The 17,828-nt window shown below is 37.6% G+C and overlaps 1 protein-coding gene across 2 annotated transcripts in view; it reads right to left on the minus strand.

Moving 5' to 3' along the window:
* Window positions 1-17,828, minus strand: part of COL11A1 (collagen type XI alpha 1 chain) — a 129,337-nt gene that overhangs the window by 81,601 nt on the left and 29,908 nt on the right. The window contains exons 5-10 of one of the 2 annotated variants that reach the window (XM_054165093.1): window positions 16,565-16,693; window positions 6,871-6,987; window positions 6,165-6,260; window positions 3,703-3,948; window positions 1,743-1,805; window positions 251-292 (exon numbers count right to left, since the gene is read on the minus strand). In XM_054165093.1, the coding sequence (XP_054021068.1) occupies window positions 251-292; window positions 1,743-1,805; window positions 3,703-3,948; window positions 6,165-6,260; window positions 6,871-6,987; window positions 16,565-16,693 (693 nt within the window). The remainder of the gene's footprint in view (window positions 1-250; window positions 293-1,742; window positions 1,806-3,702; window positions 3,949-6,164; window positions 6,261-6,870; window positions 6,988-16,564; window positions 16,694-17,828) is intronic. The other variant, XM_054165094.1, reaches the window with a different exon arrangement.

The following is a 17,828-nucleotide window of genomic DNA, read 5'->3' on the forward strand; positions in this document are numbered from 1 at the left end:
TATTTGGCTACACTCATTTGTAAGGTAGCATACTTCTCTTGCATGTCAAAGTTTGAAATGCAAGTGCACCCGGCTTGCAGAATGCTGTCCTTGAAAGGCTAGAGTTGACCCTTTCTTATTTCCTCCTAAAAATGCAACATATCATTTAGGAACTATGTCAAGACAAATATTAACTGTGTTAACTCATTAAGGCCAAAACACAGTGGATAAATCAAATGCAATAAAAGGAAATGGTGAATAATCTACTTACGGCAGGTCCTCTTGGTCCTGGTGGTCCTTCAATGAGCATACCCTAGGGGGGGCATAAAAAAAGATAGTAAATCTGTCATGTCTTAGAGAACTACATAAAAAACTGAACTGAAAAGATAGCTTCGATTTGTTAAACTTTTCTGTGGATCTTGTCTCTGCAGTTACTAGAAGTGGAATGGGAATGGTGTGGGTTTTTAAAAGGAGAAAGACTTTGAGACTGAAGGGATCTCGCAGTACTCCATTGAAAATAACTTATTTAAAGAAACTGAAGTGTGCAACTCTGGCTTTTTCTATGTTGTGGATCTTACAGCACCCCCTAGACCCTTTTTTTTCAGTGTAGATGCTAGTCCCTATTTTAGATCATAGTAAGGCCTCACTTGTACTAGGCTTTCTATGGGAAGGAGGATTGGACAAGGAAGCCTGAAGTTAGCTGTAGTGAACAATGCTAAAGATGAGCAGTGAATATCTCTTTAGTACCACGGATGCAAACTAAATCTATTTTGCAATGGTTTAAAGAAGGCATGCATTTCATGAGCTAACACATTCCTGAGCTTCTCCACAGATCATGACTGAGAGGTCACAATCTTAACTTGTAACACATTCATTAATTTTGGTGAACAGCAACTTAGCCAAATGCTAATCCTGGGATATGAATACAAAATTACAAGGGAGCTTTTGGATCACAGAACCCAGACCTTTCACATTTAGGTAACAATAACACATCATGGCATTTTATCAGGCTTTACCTAAGCTCATTTTTACCCCCTTGATTAAACTTTCAATTCTGTTTGGGTTCAATATATATTTGAAAGCAGTCCTTGAAAATTCTAAAAGAGTAAACCACACTGTCATTCAACTTCTGCCAGATATTATAATATTATTACTTTTGTATAATTGATTTTTTAAAAAATTGTTATATTTTAATTTCTATCAAACATGACGCTAGGGTATAACTTTGTCCTGCTGTAAAAGCCACTTAAGTAACTGTACTGCTATTTAAAGATGAGAAAAATTTTGTAAGCTGATGATCCATTATGACCAAGTTGTGAGCTCTGAATCATTTAATTAAACTTGTAGCAGTTTGATTGCATTAGCAAAGGTCAAACATGGAAGCTTTTATTTAACCTCTCAGAGGGACTTCCTTGCCCTTGCTGAAAGGTGTAATGAAAGTTACCTGTGCCTAATCTGGAAGCTCTCTCTGCAGTGCTGTCCTAGCAGTAGTTGGCCTGAAGAGCAGACCTATGCTCTGTTTTCCTCTTCTCAAAACAATTGCCCTTGTTTTAAGGAGCATGTGGTTTGTCCTTTGTGTAACCGTAAGTGAAGGCTGAACAGGCTACTGTCCTCACTTTATACCATCCACACTGCAGGTGGTTGTTTCAGAGAGCATGGATAATCTTACAGTCATCCTATGATGAACAATACGGTTTGACAATGATGTTTCAGCAGTGTACATACATAGCGCTGCAGAAAAACTCACCCACATATATACTTACAGGTTCAATCACAGCTGGTTCTCCCTTTTGGCCTTTTTCTCCATAAGCCCCATGTCCAGTCACCTGGGCAGTAAAAACAGCCCCAAAAAGGAGAGTAAGTAGAAGGTTTAAAGATCTGGTACAATAAAGAACTGCAGCAACCTGTAACTGAAAGCTAAAGCTGGAATTGATTGGTGATGTGAAAAATACATCAGCAGGCACAAATCATATCAATCAGAAATGGAAAATGCAGAAATCGCATGCAGATTTTTCTAATTATTTAATATTATCAACTTGTAGTTTTTCAGTAGGTTGCATCCCATAATTTGCATTAGGACTTTGGACTTCCGTATCTAAGTCACAAAGTTGCTTCTTTTCTTATTTGAATGGACATATTCTGGGCAATTAACAATGATTCTTCATGGCTTCCTTAGTTAAGCTAGCCTAAAGTAAGCTGGAAAGAAAGATCCCTTTGTCCCATATAGACAGTGCCTTTCAAGCTCCTTTTTTGATCTATTAGACATCCACACCATTTAAATTAGTCTGAGAAAAGTCTGTGATTTGATGAAATAAATGAGAAAGGAGTTAAGTGGTCATAAAAATTGATGTCTTTGGAAATATCCATCCCTTTTCGAAAATTTCTAGGTACCGAGGAGGTTTCATATTGTCTTTTTTATCAAAAGTTGAGCTTCACTTGTTCCAAATACATCCATATGTCACAGGAAAATAATATAACCTCGCTGGTTCAGCAGAGGAGAATTGAAATAAAGCTGGTACAAGTCAGTGCCTGGGTTCCATTTTAAGCTTCCTGACTCCTTCAGTATTGTACCAAGGTGTTTTAGGTTGAAATTTACACCAGGTGATAGAGTCTACACTGTCATTTGATTAATGCATGCACAAACGGTGCCTTATAGGCTCTTTGCTTTGCAGATAATCTGACATTTTCTGTGTCATTCTGCCACAGTGTCCCTACCAGGGCTAGAAGGAAAAAAGTCACCTTGTATCACATTGCATTGATAAGGATCATTAAAAAAATACAATGACCCCAAAAGGGTTTAAAAAGAGAGTGAGAAATTAAATAGAGAAGTATGGGTTTCAAAGTTGGCAGAGAAAGGAACATCACAAAACTTGCTGTCATTTATCGGATACTTTTTAAACTGAAGATTGAGTCTGTGAGGAACAAATAAAGACTGAGCAAATGCTGTAAACAAAATTCTCTATTCCTACTATATTCAGGGCATTTAAAATTAAAAATCCAAGTGGGAATTAATTTAGCTTTCAGTCTTAGTCACATTAGTTTGGGTTTTTTTGCAGCTTCCATAGCCTAGTAAAGTGGTAAATGAGGATCCTGGCACAACTAAAGGAAAACTAAAGCCTTGCTGTTAAGACTTTGATCAAGTCAGAGGGAAAGAGCGAGCTATAAAACACACAAAATAAAGCATGATTCACAGGACCCACCACACCATCCCATCTTCCTTTATGTATACTGAGCCATTAGATCACTCCTGCAAGGTCATAAACCTGTCACCATTGACTAAGCTTATTTTTATGACAGGGTTCAGACTTTCACTTTCCTACTCATGAAGTAGGAGAAGACAATCTTACCACTTACATGCATTTTAACTTCTTAGGGGAATCATGTAAAAATATTAATTACAGTGCTTGCACCTGCATTACAACTTAACATTCTTTCCAGCTTTAGCTCTAGTTAAGAAAGAATTTTAAAACTCTTCATTTTTGGATTTCCACCTCTTCCTTCTTTTCCCTCCCATCTTCAACCCTCTCTTACTTCCTCCCCCAAGAGACAAAACCCTTTACATTTAACTAAAAGTTCAGAATTACTAAAACAAAAGGATGGGCTCTGTGCAAAGCCTATCAAAAGTGAGAATACGCTTAATCTGTACAAGCGGCTTTGGATCAGGGACTACGCAACAGGATGGCTAAATTCACTTAGTCTGCATTATGTCCCCAGTCAACTTACGCTGGTTTCTGTGAAATCGGTCTCTGCAGGAACACCTGGACCAAACTCCTCATTAGTGGTATCAGTTGGCTTCTCTTCATATTCTTTATATTCATAAAAATCATATTCGCCTAAATCTCCATCTACCAGCAGATCAGATTCACTGATGTCTACTCCTCTGCTTCCATATTCAGTCTCCTCAGTTTTTTTATCATAATCCTCTCCAGTTATGTATTCTTCAGCAAACACTTCTTCAACAGGATTTTGCTATTCGTACCAGTAGCAAAGATTTGGGAACAGGAGGAATATGTGTGTTATTGTTAGTAAAGCAACGTAAGCATATGCTGATCCACCATGATGACTTGTCAACAGAAGAAAGAGCAGTACAACTACAGCACATTGTCTTTTAATTAGAGTCTGAAGGACTGGAAGTCTTTCAGAGTAATTAAAAGGTCTTTGTATAAGCAGTACAAAGAAGTAATGCTTTCATACACCTTTCAGATTAATTTTATAACCTTTTGAATTCAGTATCCAGGAAGCTAAGTGCACTGCTTGCTCAATGTTCCTTTAGTGACCAACACAGCTAGATATGCCTGCTTGCTTTCATGCTTGCAAGTATTCATGAATGAACCGTGATAAATTCAGATGTTTTTACTCTAACATCATACAGGAAGGGAAAGCAGCATTTTAGTTAAGCTCAGCCTTCCTTGTGATTTTGAGTCTATAAAAAACAATGCTGAACTAAATGTTTCAACTTTTACTAACGATTTTTCAGCACATTTATCACTTTAAGTCATGGTTCATGTGTGTCATGCCAATTTACACACTTTTTCTTTTCCTTGTCAAATTCTACCTGCTAAACTCAGTTTCATCTTCAGGTATGTTAACTGTCAAATGAAGCAATCACCATACAAGCACCAAAGCACTTTACAAGAATGCTATATTTGAGATGTACAAAACCATTTGGGGGGGGTGGGGGGAGAGAGGTTGCTGTATTCTGTTACAGAGGTTTCTTGAAAGGATGATTTTGAAGAAATCAAGTACTGCTAATATGAGTTGCTAGACAAGTGGAACTAGTATGATCTTAAAAAAAAAATATGAAGGAGTTAATCAAGATACCTTGATCTAATCATGATATCTAATTATATTGCAATTAAAATAGAAGGTCAGGTTCTGACTTAACAGTTGCCTAATTCCATTACCTACAGCACTATGGCTTTGCCTGACAGATAAACTAAATGCAGATCTGAACCAGTTCTAAGCCAAATTTTGCCCTTAAGCAGAGGGCTCTCCTTAAGGAGAGCATTTAGCACTCTGGACCTCTCTTGTTACAACCCTACTACTTCAAACTAGCCTCTCATTGCCCAAAAAGCAGAATGATTTAAACATGCTTCTGTCAATCAACTTGTGAGAAGTAAACATGAGATGTAACACAAGAACACTACAATGGAATGAGTAAAATATACCTTAAATCACCTTTACCTTCCAATATACATAGGAGTAACAAAACCAAAACATAACCAAAACCAACCAACCCCCACAAAAACCTAAACTAAAACAAATCAACCAACCAAAAAACTAAAAACTCAGCCAAAAACCTAACCAAAATTCCCCAATAAATGGGAACTCTCTTCTTTTTCACTTTTCAAATGCTCAGAGAAGGGAGAGGGTTAGTTTTGTACATCTTTTAAGCAACATATCTTCATTTTGAAAGGAGAATGTAAAAGAAAAATGAAAAGAGTATTTCTTTTAATCAGTCATCATTTTGTAAGAATTAGCATTCATTAATATGCAGGCATATTAATCAACACTGGCTTAGCTGTAGCACTCTTAAAATAATGCTTAGACCTGTTATTGTGGCTTTCTGATAACATGGTCTCTAAATATGTCAAAATAATCATTGTATTTGGCAATTCAAAATAAATTTCATCTAAGTTGAGCCTCAGTGAAAAGCAAATCATTTAGTTTTGTTAGCTGACAAACTCTTAAAAGGAACCGATGGCTTCTGACTCAACTTAAATATTCTGCTGCAGCCATTCCCCATCTTTTGTTAGGCTTGTTTTATGCTGCATCTTAAGATTAACAAGAAAAATAAGATCAGGAGGACTATGTCTAGTATTTAACCTAGTTTAGACTAGACATAGCTCCATTCACTTCCACACTGAATGCAATAATCTTGCATTCCCACAGCATATATCATGGAAAGACTTCCAGAATCATCAATTCTACAGTCCAGATTCAGCAATTCTCTGCACTCCAAAGATGCAGCAGCTGTCTGCAGAATTCACAGGAGTTCTGCCCAAGAAAACAGTAAGTTCTAATATTGGCTGAGAAAATGTAAAACTGCACGAACTGCTGTTATAGTATATACCTATCTACACACAGACAGAAATGTGTGTTCTCAAAATGTGTTGTGCTTTTTAACCATTGGCACTCGGTAGGCAAGTATTTTTGCCTATCATTTTCTCAAGAGTCCTTATTACCTCATTTGCTTCAGTAGTTCTGGAAGGAGCTTCTGTCTGGGGCCCATAGTCACTTTCAGCTATGCTATACTCTTGAAATCCATCGACAACATTTGCCTAGTAGAAAAGAAAAAAGTACATGATTAAATAACATTCTGTATGAAAAATTCCAGAGGTATCACTTTTATGGAGGTTATGGTATTAGCCAGATGTTTTCATCTAGTGGGGTTAGGTATATTTTTTTCTTATTATCAGAGATCTTCCAGTCTTGGCCTGGTAAAGATCTTGATTATTTCTTGGCTACCTTTACCCCTAGTTTGGCTTTTGCTGTTGCTTGATAAGTTTTCTTCTTCTTGGATGCATATTTTTCAGATTTTTTTGTTGTGGCCTTTTGGAGTTTGTCCTTTGAGACAGTGGCCACTGTCCTCTTCTTCTTTTTGACCATGGCTTTCTTTTTCTGCAAACGTTATGAAAGATGGAATGGGAAAACATAAATAAAATGAAAAGAGAATTGAAAACACACGAATGAAAGAAGGGTAACCAAACATGAGATGAATTCTGTCAGCCGTGGACCTTCCATCTCTGACAGACAGTAAGTGTTACAGCTACAGAGTAAAGAAATGAGCAAAAGGAAAACATTAAGCTTATGTATAGGAGACACAAACTGACAAACCATGTGGCAGGGGACAGCTGGACACCACACAACAAACAGATCAGACTCTGTTACCTCTGTTTGTGCTACTGTCTCTTCAAACAGTGGGGGTCCCTCTGTTACAGAATCAGTTTCTTTATAATCTGCATCCCCATACTCATAGTCATATTCGATAAAATCTTCTGGTGTGTACTACATTGCAAATGGAAAAATATCAGGCATTTCCATGTTAGTAGCAGCAAACTGGATTAACAATACTGGAAAGCATCCTAACCTACACTTAGAAGTAAAGCATAAAAAAATCAAGGTAGTATGAACAATTTATTCAATAGAGTTATTCATTTGGGGGGAACCCCCTCAATTTCTAATTTCTTCCAAAGCACAATATAAAATTAATTTTAAAAAATCAAGCAGAAGTGCCAGGAAAAAACCTCTCTTTTACTGGATTGCACAGAAGAATCAACTACCATTTAGATTACTGGGAGCACCAACTGATCTTCATGAAAGCATATATTTATTTGATGTTTAAATTGCAAATAATGCCTCTTTTTACCTACACTCTCCTACCTGTGTTTTTTTCCAGGTGACCAGGAGAGTAGAGAAATGCCAATATCTGAGATGTATAGGGTTAATAATTCCAGATACAGGAGAGGCCACAGCTCACAAATAACCATGGCCATCCTCCTCTTGTTTGCTGGAGAGTTCTCAAAACCAGGGCAGCTCCATGCTGCACATTGCTTGAGCAAACTCATCACTAGTATAATTTCATTGAAAGGTCAGATCCTTAGCTGCTGTACATTGCCCAATAGCTCTATATCTATAATAACTAGTATCAAATGACAATCTGGCCCACAAAACTTTCACGAGAAAAAAGGGGCTCAGAATCGCCCTGTTTAATGTTGTGAACACAATCCAGGCTAACAGGAAGTCCTGAGCTGTCACCTTGACTATGCCATGAAGATATTGGTCAAAATATTATGTGCACCAAATACTGCTCATCTTAGCTGACAAGCAAGGATATCTGTAAACTATCTCGCCACTCTTGTCATGCTTGAAGCTACAGGAACTGGTTGGTCCTGTAAATAAAGCAGTTTCATGGCTGCTACCAATTCTCTTTATATTCCCAGGGAACCAAAGGGAGGTGAAATAGCAGCCAGAATCTGCCCAAGTGACTGCTTCCTTTGTTTAGGAAGAAACAGTCTAATATGCCTCATGTGAGACAGACACTTCTGAAATCTCTCCTGTTACAAGTCAGCATCACTGTCTGTAAAATGAAGACATCTGTTTCACTAGATTGCTGAGAGGGTTTGTACATTACATTGCCAAATGACTCTGAGGATTCATAGAAGTCCTCAATTTCATCATCATCAGAAAGAGATTAACTTTTTAGAGATGAAAGCAGATTTCCATATTCCAAAGGATATTCTAACAAGTGACTAAACTACTGTTTTAACGGTTTTATCTGAAAAAGCCTTTCGATAGAATTCCTGTACTTATGATTTTGGTGTGCAGAAAATATGGAGAGGTTGATATCCTTATGAAGCATGAAACTAGCACTGAAAAGCCTTAATTGCTTAAAAGTCCCTTCAAGTGGGTTTCTGTTACTTCACTCATGACACCTCACAATCCTGCTATAACCAACAGCTTTTCTTAAAGAGAAGACACAGGGGTAAGAAGTCAGATGTATTTTGTTTGAGTTCTACACCCATGCATACATAACTTGGTTAGTCATGAGATTTTACAAACATGGAAACAATGCAACATACGTTTTGTAATTGTCCACAACCACATTCTGTGATATTGTGCATTAATAAGAGAGCTTCCAATTAAAACATTTTGGGTGGACAACATCCTCCCTGGGAAATACATTTGCACTTTGTATCTGCCTGGTATATAATGGAAGCAATGCTTTGATTGTATGAGGGGTATCACTGGCATTACAGAAGTAAGTTTAATCTATTTATACTTTTCAGAACAATCAGCATTTTAGACTTAAATCTGGTAAGTAATAAGGGATTATTCAATCCCTGATTAGCAAATTAAGATTCAGTTCTAAACCCAGTGAAGTCAATGAAACATCTTTGACATGTAAGTGAGATTTTTCAAGAGCCTTGGGCAATGATGATAGATTTTCACAGATGTGTAAATGTATAAAAACGTGTTTTCTGGCTTGTACACTTCTGCAAATGCAATTTAATACAACTTGTTTCTGATGAAATAGGTCACTGACACTCAAAAAAGAAAGCAGTGACACTTCTCTAGGGGAGCAGAAGCAGTCACATAAAGGAAGTAAAGAAAAGAAAGAGCAACATGGACAAATCCAGCCCTTCTGAAATAGAGAACAGCATTGCAATTGCTGTATTTCTTTGGGAACTATAAAAATGTGTACAAATGCATAAAATCTGATCCACTTGTCTTCTATGCAAGCCAGGGTGATCCACAAGTAAGAAAAGACGTCTTTAGAGAAATATAGTTCTTCAAATTCAGTCCTTCCACCCTAGCAGTGACAGCCCATTACATATTTTCAAATGCTTCTCCAGCCAAACAACATCAATCAAACACTCTGCTATGTAATTTTTATAGGTATTGGAACCATAGAGACTACCCATGTGAAATATTATCCAGTATCTTAAGGGATTAGTGAAGGAACATTTTGGAGAGAACTACTGTTTCATTAGCTGGATTTCAATTTAAATATGCTGTTAGGAGTTTATTTTAATAACTTCCAGACACATAGGTTCTTTTTTAGTAAGAACTGTAGACCTATTTTGAGACTGGAAACATTCATTCCAGCATTAATTTTGATCAATTAACAATTAAAATGTTCAGTCTGTGATGCTTTTTAAAGCTCAGTACTATGGCTTCCCTCAAGGTAAACTAAATGGCTGTGCTGAATTGTGCCAACTATGTAACTAATAAAACTACAACAGCGTGCTACAAAAAGTTCTTCAGAGGCCATAAACTAAACAGAAATGTTGACTGGAAAAAAAACTTTAAAAAAGAAAGGAAAAAATGTCTGTGCCAAGTATGTTAGTATTAAAAAAAGAAACTGGTGAATAAATTTATATTTATGCTAAGGTCTGCCAGAGGAATAGTTGAGCCAGACATTTGTGAATGAGAACTAGAAAACAGTCGTACAAAAAAGCATGAGTATGTATCTGTTGCATCATGCATGATTACACCAAAAAATACTTTAGTTTTGGTTATTGTTCTTTGTTCTTTTCCATTAAAGGAAATGAAACTTTTTGACACATGCAAAATATCCCCACAAGTACAGGGGCACACTTGGCTTGCAATGGCATACAAGAAGGAATAGACGAGAAGTGGGGAATGCCACTTTCCATGCTGGAATCAGATTACTGCCAAGCAAGTGAAAATAGTGTCCATGAACGACTTCATCTTAAGAGCACAGTATCAGAGGGGTATTAAGGAAGTTTCTGAACTTACAAGGTAGGACCTGCGGCCACCATGCTGAAGCTATAGTCAGGTAGTTTCTAATTGGCAGTATGTCATAGTCACAGCACAAGGCAGGACAAGACCAATCCTTAGCAATTCTTCCTTTCCAGACATTTCCAGACAGAAATAAAACCCATCAAACCTAGTTTTTCACACTAGTCAACAGACAGAGAGAACTTGTTTTGTACTGTATTGCCCCATGTCCTGTTAGAATGAGTGAAAAATAGATGCAAAAGCTTCCTAGTGTACTGCCTGAGGCACAGTCCAGATGCAGGAATGCATCTCTAAACCCCTAACTGTTGCAAAGTTGTACTTTAGAAACATACATCAACTCAACCTGATAAAGACTATTTCCACTTTTTAAGAGAAGACAAAAGACTGGTGAAGGACTGGCCAGTTAAATAAGGACTACATTTTGAAACACCAGGAACAGATTTAATGGGAGTGAATAATGAGACTTCATTCACCTTCAGTGAAGCTGGTAAGTCACATTTACCCTGCCAGTAACAGTCAAGATTGGGTACATGGCACATAGCTCTTTTTTTTCCTGAAGCTACACAGCTACAAGGTCACCTTTATCAGACAACTAGAGATAGTGAGGTAACCCACTCAATTTGAGGCCTCAACAAACCTTGAGAAAAGTGCTTTCACGTTTGGATGCTACCATTTCTGAGTGCAAAAGCCATGCTATCATCCCTCAGTTTAGGAAAGATGTTGACTTGCTGGAATGTATCCAGAGAAGGGCAACAAAGCTGGTGAGGGGTTTGGAGCACAAGCCCTAGGAGTGAGAGGCTGAGGGAGCTGGGCTTGCTTAGCCTGGAGAAGATGAGGCTCAGGGGAGACCTTATTGCTCTCCACAACTACCTGAAGGGAGGTTGTAGCCAGGTGGGGGTTGGTCTCTTTTCCCAGGCAACCAGCACCAGAACAAGAAGACACAGTCTCAAGCTGCGTCAGGGGAGGTATATGCTGGATGTTAGGAAGAAGTTCTTCATAGAAAGAGTTATTGGCCATTGGAATGGGCTGCCCAGGGAGTCACCATCACTGGAGGTATTTAGGAAGAGACTTGATAGGGTGCTTGGTGCCATGGTTTAGTTGATTAGATAGTGTTGGATAATAGGTTGGACTCAATCTCAGAAGTCTCTTCCAACCTGGTTAATTCTATTCTATTCTATCTCAGGCCTTCCTATTAGCTTACAGAAGCTTGGGAGTTCTCAGAAATCTGTCATGGTTGCACTGCTAGTCAAAGGAAGAGAATAAGTAAGATTCTTTAAAACATAGCAGAAAGCATCTAGAATTTCAAAATTAATGAAATCGAAAAAGTAACTTATGCCACTTTTAAAATTAGTCAAGACTACTAACTCTAGCAAGAAATCAAATCAGGAAATAAAAGCAAGCATGACAGAGATTAAGAGTGTAATTGAAGACAGCATTATTTGTTTTGTTAATGATGCACAAAAGGAAGATATTACTGGTGAGGAACGAAGCCAGAGAATCAAGAAGCTATAACAAGATTTAAAGGGGCACTCAGCTCGTGGATCATTCTGATGATCCTTCTCTGGGTACAGACTTAGCTAAGTGCAAAATACACATACCACAGCTGTGCAGCATTACTTCACTCCTGCTCAAAGAACTGTCTATGAAAGTTTCCCTAAACTCTGTTACTGCCAGATGATGGGATGGGGATACAGGAAATAGCAGTGAAATTCACCATATGTTCATAGTATTTGCAGGACAGATACAACTGTCTTAACTTCTCCAGTGATTTCCCATGCATATCAAAAAAATTGACTCATCAACTTTGAGAATAGCCCGAACTTAGCAAGAGGTGTGATCTAAGAGACATCAGGTAACACACACTTCAAATGAGATGCAATTTTCTGCTAGTTTTCTTTCTTTTCTTGTACAACCACCGACAGTTACAGGACAGCCCTTCGTGTAACGAATACTGCATATGGCTGTTTCATTACAAATTAAAGGAAGAATAAAATCTGCTGCTTCTTGATGGGACAAAATCTTTCCACTATGACTTCATGCTTTCTTTACCAGAGTGATTATATTACACTACCAGATCATCATGCAATTTCAATTAAAGAGATGAACTGTTTTCTTCATCAGATGAATTTTAGAAGCAGAAGATTAGCAGCATGCCAGGCCTATTTCAGCTGCGGAATGCTTTAAATATTCTGAAGACAGCCTTTCTTTGAAAATGGATTCTTCAGCTACCCACACTCTAAAAACCTACCACAGAATTCCAAGACATAAATGTTTGCATTTTTTTGCTTTACCTTTCCAAAATTCAAGGAACTAACAATTTAAATCCTAAACAAAAAAACTGCCATAAGCTCAATTTTTCCATTAATTAAATATTATGCTAAATCTCCTAGCTAGCAAAAGAGTCATGGATGACTTCAAACCATTCTAGGCCTATTAACACCTTACAAAATTCAATGAGATAAAGGATAGTAAGCAAAATAAATGGTAGTAGATGGCAAAAAGTATGTTGAAAGATTTAAAGGCTGGCCTCTTCTACCAGATAGTCCTTACGCCATCCTTAAAAGTGATAAAAACAAGGATATAAGAGCAAAACATTCAGCTTCCAAAGACAGCCTCCAAGAACAAGACACTTGAAGTTCTTTAATATGGTAATTGAAGAAAAAGTCTCCATATCTATACAAAGACAGCTAGGAAGAGTACTATTTCTAACACCTGCTAAGTCAGCTAACTAGCTTTTAGGTCACCTCGTTTGAAATCCAGACATGATGACACTTCAGAAAAGACTCTCCTTAACATCAAGGAAGATGAAGATTAGCTGAGTCTTTCCCTGCTCTGTTTTCTGTGAGCTGGTCAAGCATATGTGATTGAACTGGAATGGAACTTCATACGTTTTCATTTATAGTAGAAAGGATTTGGAAAAGACAGAGACCAAACTATTCTCAAGGTATTTGTTAGGTGTGTATTTTTCTTAGGAAAAGTAACCATAATAATCTTAGAATATTATTTCATCCTCATATTTATCCTTAAACCCTAACTACTCATTCAGTATAAAACAGTGATTGCTAAATTAATCTTAAAGCTCAGTATAAAAAAAAGCCAACTCTGAAAAGAACAGCAAAATAGAACATAAATCTTAAATAAAATCAACAAAATAGAAGCCCCTTTTCTTCCAAAGACACTATTCAGCCAAATGGCCGATTTGCCACTATGTTCACAAGCCCTGCAAAGCATCAATGGCAAGCACCAGTGGTTCCATAGTAATTTATCCTATCACTGAATTCTAAGATTCAGTGACTTAATATGGAGCCGCTGGTATTAGTCATTCAGATACACTGCAAGGTTCACAAAGATATCGTATTATTAACAATAAGACACTGTTCCATAAAACTCTGTGATGGAAAGATAACAATCTGGTACTGAAAACTCTCATTTCTTACTGATTTTCTCTCCCCTGCTTCCTCCTGATTTGTTTGCAGCAATTTGCCCCTTACTCTGTCTGCTTTGTGCAAAAACTCTCCAAAGTTTGCAGGCCATAGGAAGATTTTACATAGTCAAACAATTGTGACACTAGGCTGAAAAATGCTAATACTCTGTCAGAATTATCTTTTAAAGTTCTTGGCTAGTTTCTTCTCCAATTACTTCTCCTTATCGAAAAGCTGTTAAATTGCACAAATGTTCTGAACTCTCTGGCAATGCTCTTCTGATGTAAGACAATGAGTATATTACAGGATAGAATACACTCCTTAAAAGATCTGTCAGCATCTTCCCTGCTGTAAACCAAGCACAGGGAATCTTTGCTTGAGATTTCTAAGAACTGACAGCTGTGCTCACCAATACTTCGAGTTGGTCCACTTGGAAGTACTTTCTCTCCTTTGCCATGTTCAAATTTGAATGCTTTCTGTAGTCAGATGACCTTTCTTTTTCCTCCAGAAGCAACCATAGATTCAGCACAATGTTTAAAGCAACTTCTAGGCAATACAGTTTTGGTACAAAATACAGCATCCAGGTCCAAATATTATATCTTGAAGTCCTTAAATCACCTCTACCTAAGCTCCTATAAGAAGGGAGAGGTGATGGAAGAGGAAGAAGCAGGAGGCTGACCTTGGTTAGGTAGTTGAACAAGATGGTGATCAGGATAGCACAACTAAGTAAACCTGCAGAGAAGGGCAGAATTTAAGCCATGTCCTCCCTTTGTAGGCTAGCTAGATCTATGTCTTTATTCACAGCTTGATGGTTTTCTGAATACCATTTTGAGATGCTTGATTCTTCCTGAGCTTTATTTAGGGTAGCCTGAGCACTTAATTCAGGGATGAAGGGACCTTGCATGTGAAAAGTAGGCAGTAAAACCCTCTCTGCTGCATCACCCAAACCACTATGTGAATCTGATGCTAAGGTAAAATGAGAATGCAACAAGAAAAGGTAAATCTCAATGTAGCCCTCAAGGTAATTATATTTGCATCTTTTAATGCCCTATTTAATTTTGTAATCAGCAGTTCAGAAAAATTAGCTTTGTTGTCTTCTGGAACTTCTTCCAGTGCCTAAATAAAACTTGTTTCATTTATTTCCTTAAAATGAATTGTCTGTGTGATCTGACAGTCTGCATTTCAGCAGATAATAAAGTAGACTGCTTTAACAAGCTGCTTTATTACTGCTTAGCAGATAATTGTACAATTCTGGGCACTCCAGTTGGTCATTTCTTCTACTGCATATTCATCACACTGGCAGCATTGCTGATGTAATTATTTCAGATGACTTTACACAACATGTTAAAGAGATTCATTGACTTGACTGGCAATATTTATACAAAGTTACTCACAAAAACTCAGGGGTAGCAACAAGGAAATTGTGTCTTAGCTCAGAAAGCATGACCGTCACCACTCAAAGCAATACACCGAAGCAAATGGAATTGTAAGTTACCCATTTTTTTATTATTTTAGCTCTTTTCAACTATTTTCAAATTCCTTTTAAAATCTTAAATTACAAATTAAATACTTTTATTTTACTTTTTTCTCTATAGATAATTGCACAAACTCATTGTGTTATCATAGGACAAGAACCCCCAGGCCTTAGAAAAGCACATTAAAAGCCCCACTACCCCTAAGAGAAATTTTGCAATGATATTTGCAAAACATCATTGACTGCAATGACATTTGCTGATTACAGTGGCAGTAGCATTAGGCTATGGACAAGCTCTACTCAGGATGCTCAAGGAGAACAGTGCCAATTATTTGATTTGATGTTCCTGCTCACTGCAGGGGAGTTGGACTAGATGACCTTTGGAGGTCCCTTCCAACACAAACTATTCTGAGATTCTATGGCTCCCTTCTTTGTTTAGAGCCCACAGACTGTTTTCAATAGATGTTCAACATATAAATGGGAATTCTCTATGATCAGTGTATAATGACATACGTACACATAGGTTTTAGAGTTATGATGAAGTTTGGTAGGGTTGTTTTTGTCTACAGATGAGTGCTGTCAACTGGTGCTACTGTTAAACATGTTTGGTATAGTATAAACATAATATTTGACAGCAAGAGATTTAACTAATCAACCATTATGGTGGAAATTTATCCCCTGGGCTATTTTTTTCATATTCTACATCCTTTAGAAACATTGAATTACACTCTAATAATTCACCAGTAGCCATTGCTAATAATTGAGCACAGGTATTCTTTTTCTTCATTTCGAACAGATTTTGAATTTATAATCTGATCCCAGCTAATTTCTGTGAGCTCCAAGCCTTTTCCACATGCATTACACTAAAGGACAGGAGCCATCTTTGCCATCACTGGTGGCCAAAAGCAAGTCTCTCTAAGCCACGTTAACTCTTGGGAGTCGACAGTACTCCCAACTTAGAGCATTTAAAATATTTAGATATATTCCTCTTCATTATAGAGACCAAGAGATGATTCTAACAACCTTTTTCCCATAAAGACCAGTTAGATCAGTTTATTTGACTGACCACTCTTCAGACTTATTTCAAAGTAGAAAAGCACTAGCCTATTCAAGCCTTTCAGATCTTCACACAGGAAACACAAAAAGAATCAGAGCGGTAAATCACATTGCATTAAAGCCCAACAAATAGGGACAACTAAACTAACTCATACTACTATAATTTTTGAAGGATTTTGAACAATTATAATTTTATTGATTTGACCATATTGGTTATTCAAATATCAGTGTGACAGCTTCCTTCAGCCAACCACCTTCATACCTAGAACAACACGTGCCATTTAGCTAAAAATGCTCCTTGGGTAACTTGGATCAAGCATGACCACTAACATGCAATAGATCTAGTAATACATGGTTCATTACTCACCTCATCAACTTGAGGATCTTGAGCCTGAGCAGCATTGGGCACTGGGGAACCACAGTCAGGGCTGTAATGCTCACAATAATCATATGCAGCTCTGGGGTCAGCTATAATCAGCAGCTGCTGGATCTCACCCTGCAGGAAAACATATGCAGATTAAATAACAAAACAAAAAATGGTCTACAGTTCATCAGAAGTACAGAGTTTTAATTCAGAAAACAAACTAGGTACATAGTACTTATATAATACAGCAACATTTATGGTTGTATCTACTTCATTTCTGCTGCCATTCTGGGAAACATGTCAACTATCCTTCACATGGCAAAACAATGTAAATTAGTCACAGAATCACAGAATGGCAGGGGTTGGAAGGATCCTCTGGGGATGATCTAGTCCAAATCTACTACTAAAGCAGGTTTACCCAAATGCACAGGAATGTGCCCAGGACTCCAGAGAAGGAGACTCCACAGCCTCTCTGGGCAGTCTGTTCCATAATACTGAAAGGACTAAGTGCAAATTCTGTCTGAAAGTCTCTTGTTTGGAAAGCAGACAGTGGGAAGGTGTAACTTCCGCTCTGCCATTTTAGTGCTGTTTGTTTACTTCTTCACTGGGAACCAGTCTAAATTCCTAAGATTTAATTCAGGGCACTTCCCATGACCAGCATGCAGCTCAGCATGCAAGTGATCAACAGCCTAATTTGGAGAATTTGCATCACATCTGTACTCCCAGTGAAGGCAGAAAATGAAATAAACAAGATTGTACCAGACACACAGTTATTGGAATAAATAATTAAGTAAGCACTGTGTAAATACATACTACAGAATGCATTGAAATCAAAATGGTATTTTCATCTCTATTCCCATGTATAATGCATAAAACCAGTATCACAGGCCAGAGCCCCATCATTATGGATAACAAAAATGGCTCTGCTGAGATCCCCTGCAGAGACCTTGCATGTTTTATCATCTTCCACAGAAAGCTGTCCAGTATCCAGTGTGCTTCTTAACACAGTGTAGTGTACTAGCTAAGGAGCACCAGGCTGCCAACATTTCCACTATAAATCCCCTCAGTCAGGAGCTTCTTATGCTGTCATAAAAATAAGGTTGTTGAAAACTGGCATGTGTTCTTGGGCAAAACCCACTAACTTCAATCTCTTGCTGCTTCCCCAGAAGGAGGGGACTGTAAACCTTTGATGTACTTCTGAAGTCATTTATTCTGTTTTTACCAAGATCAGAAACAAAGGAACAATTTGGTTAGCATACCTGTGCAT

This window comes from Dryobates pubescens, chromosome 11, assembly GCF_014839835.1.
Source record: "Dryobates pubescens isolate bDryPub1 chromosome 11, bDryPub1.pri, whole genome shotgun sequence".
Lineage (NCBI taxonomy): Eukaryota > Metazoa > Chordata > Aves > Piciformes > Picidae > Dryobates > Dryobates pubescens.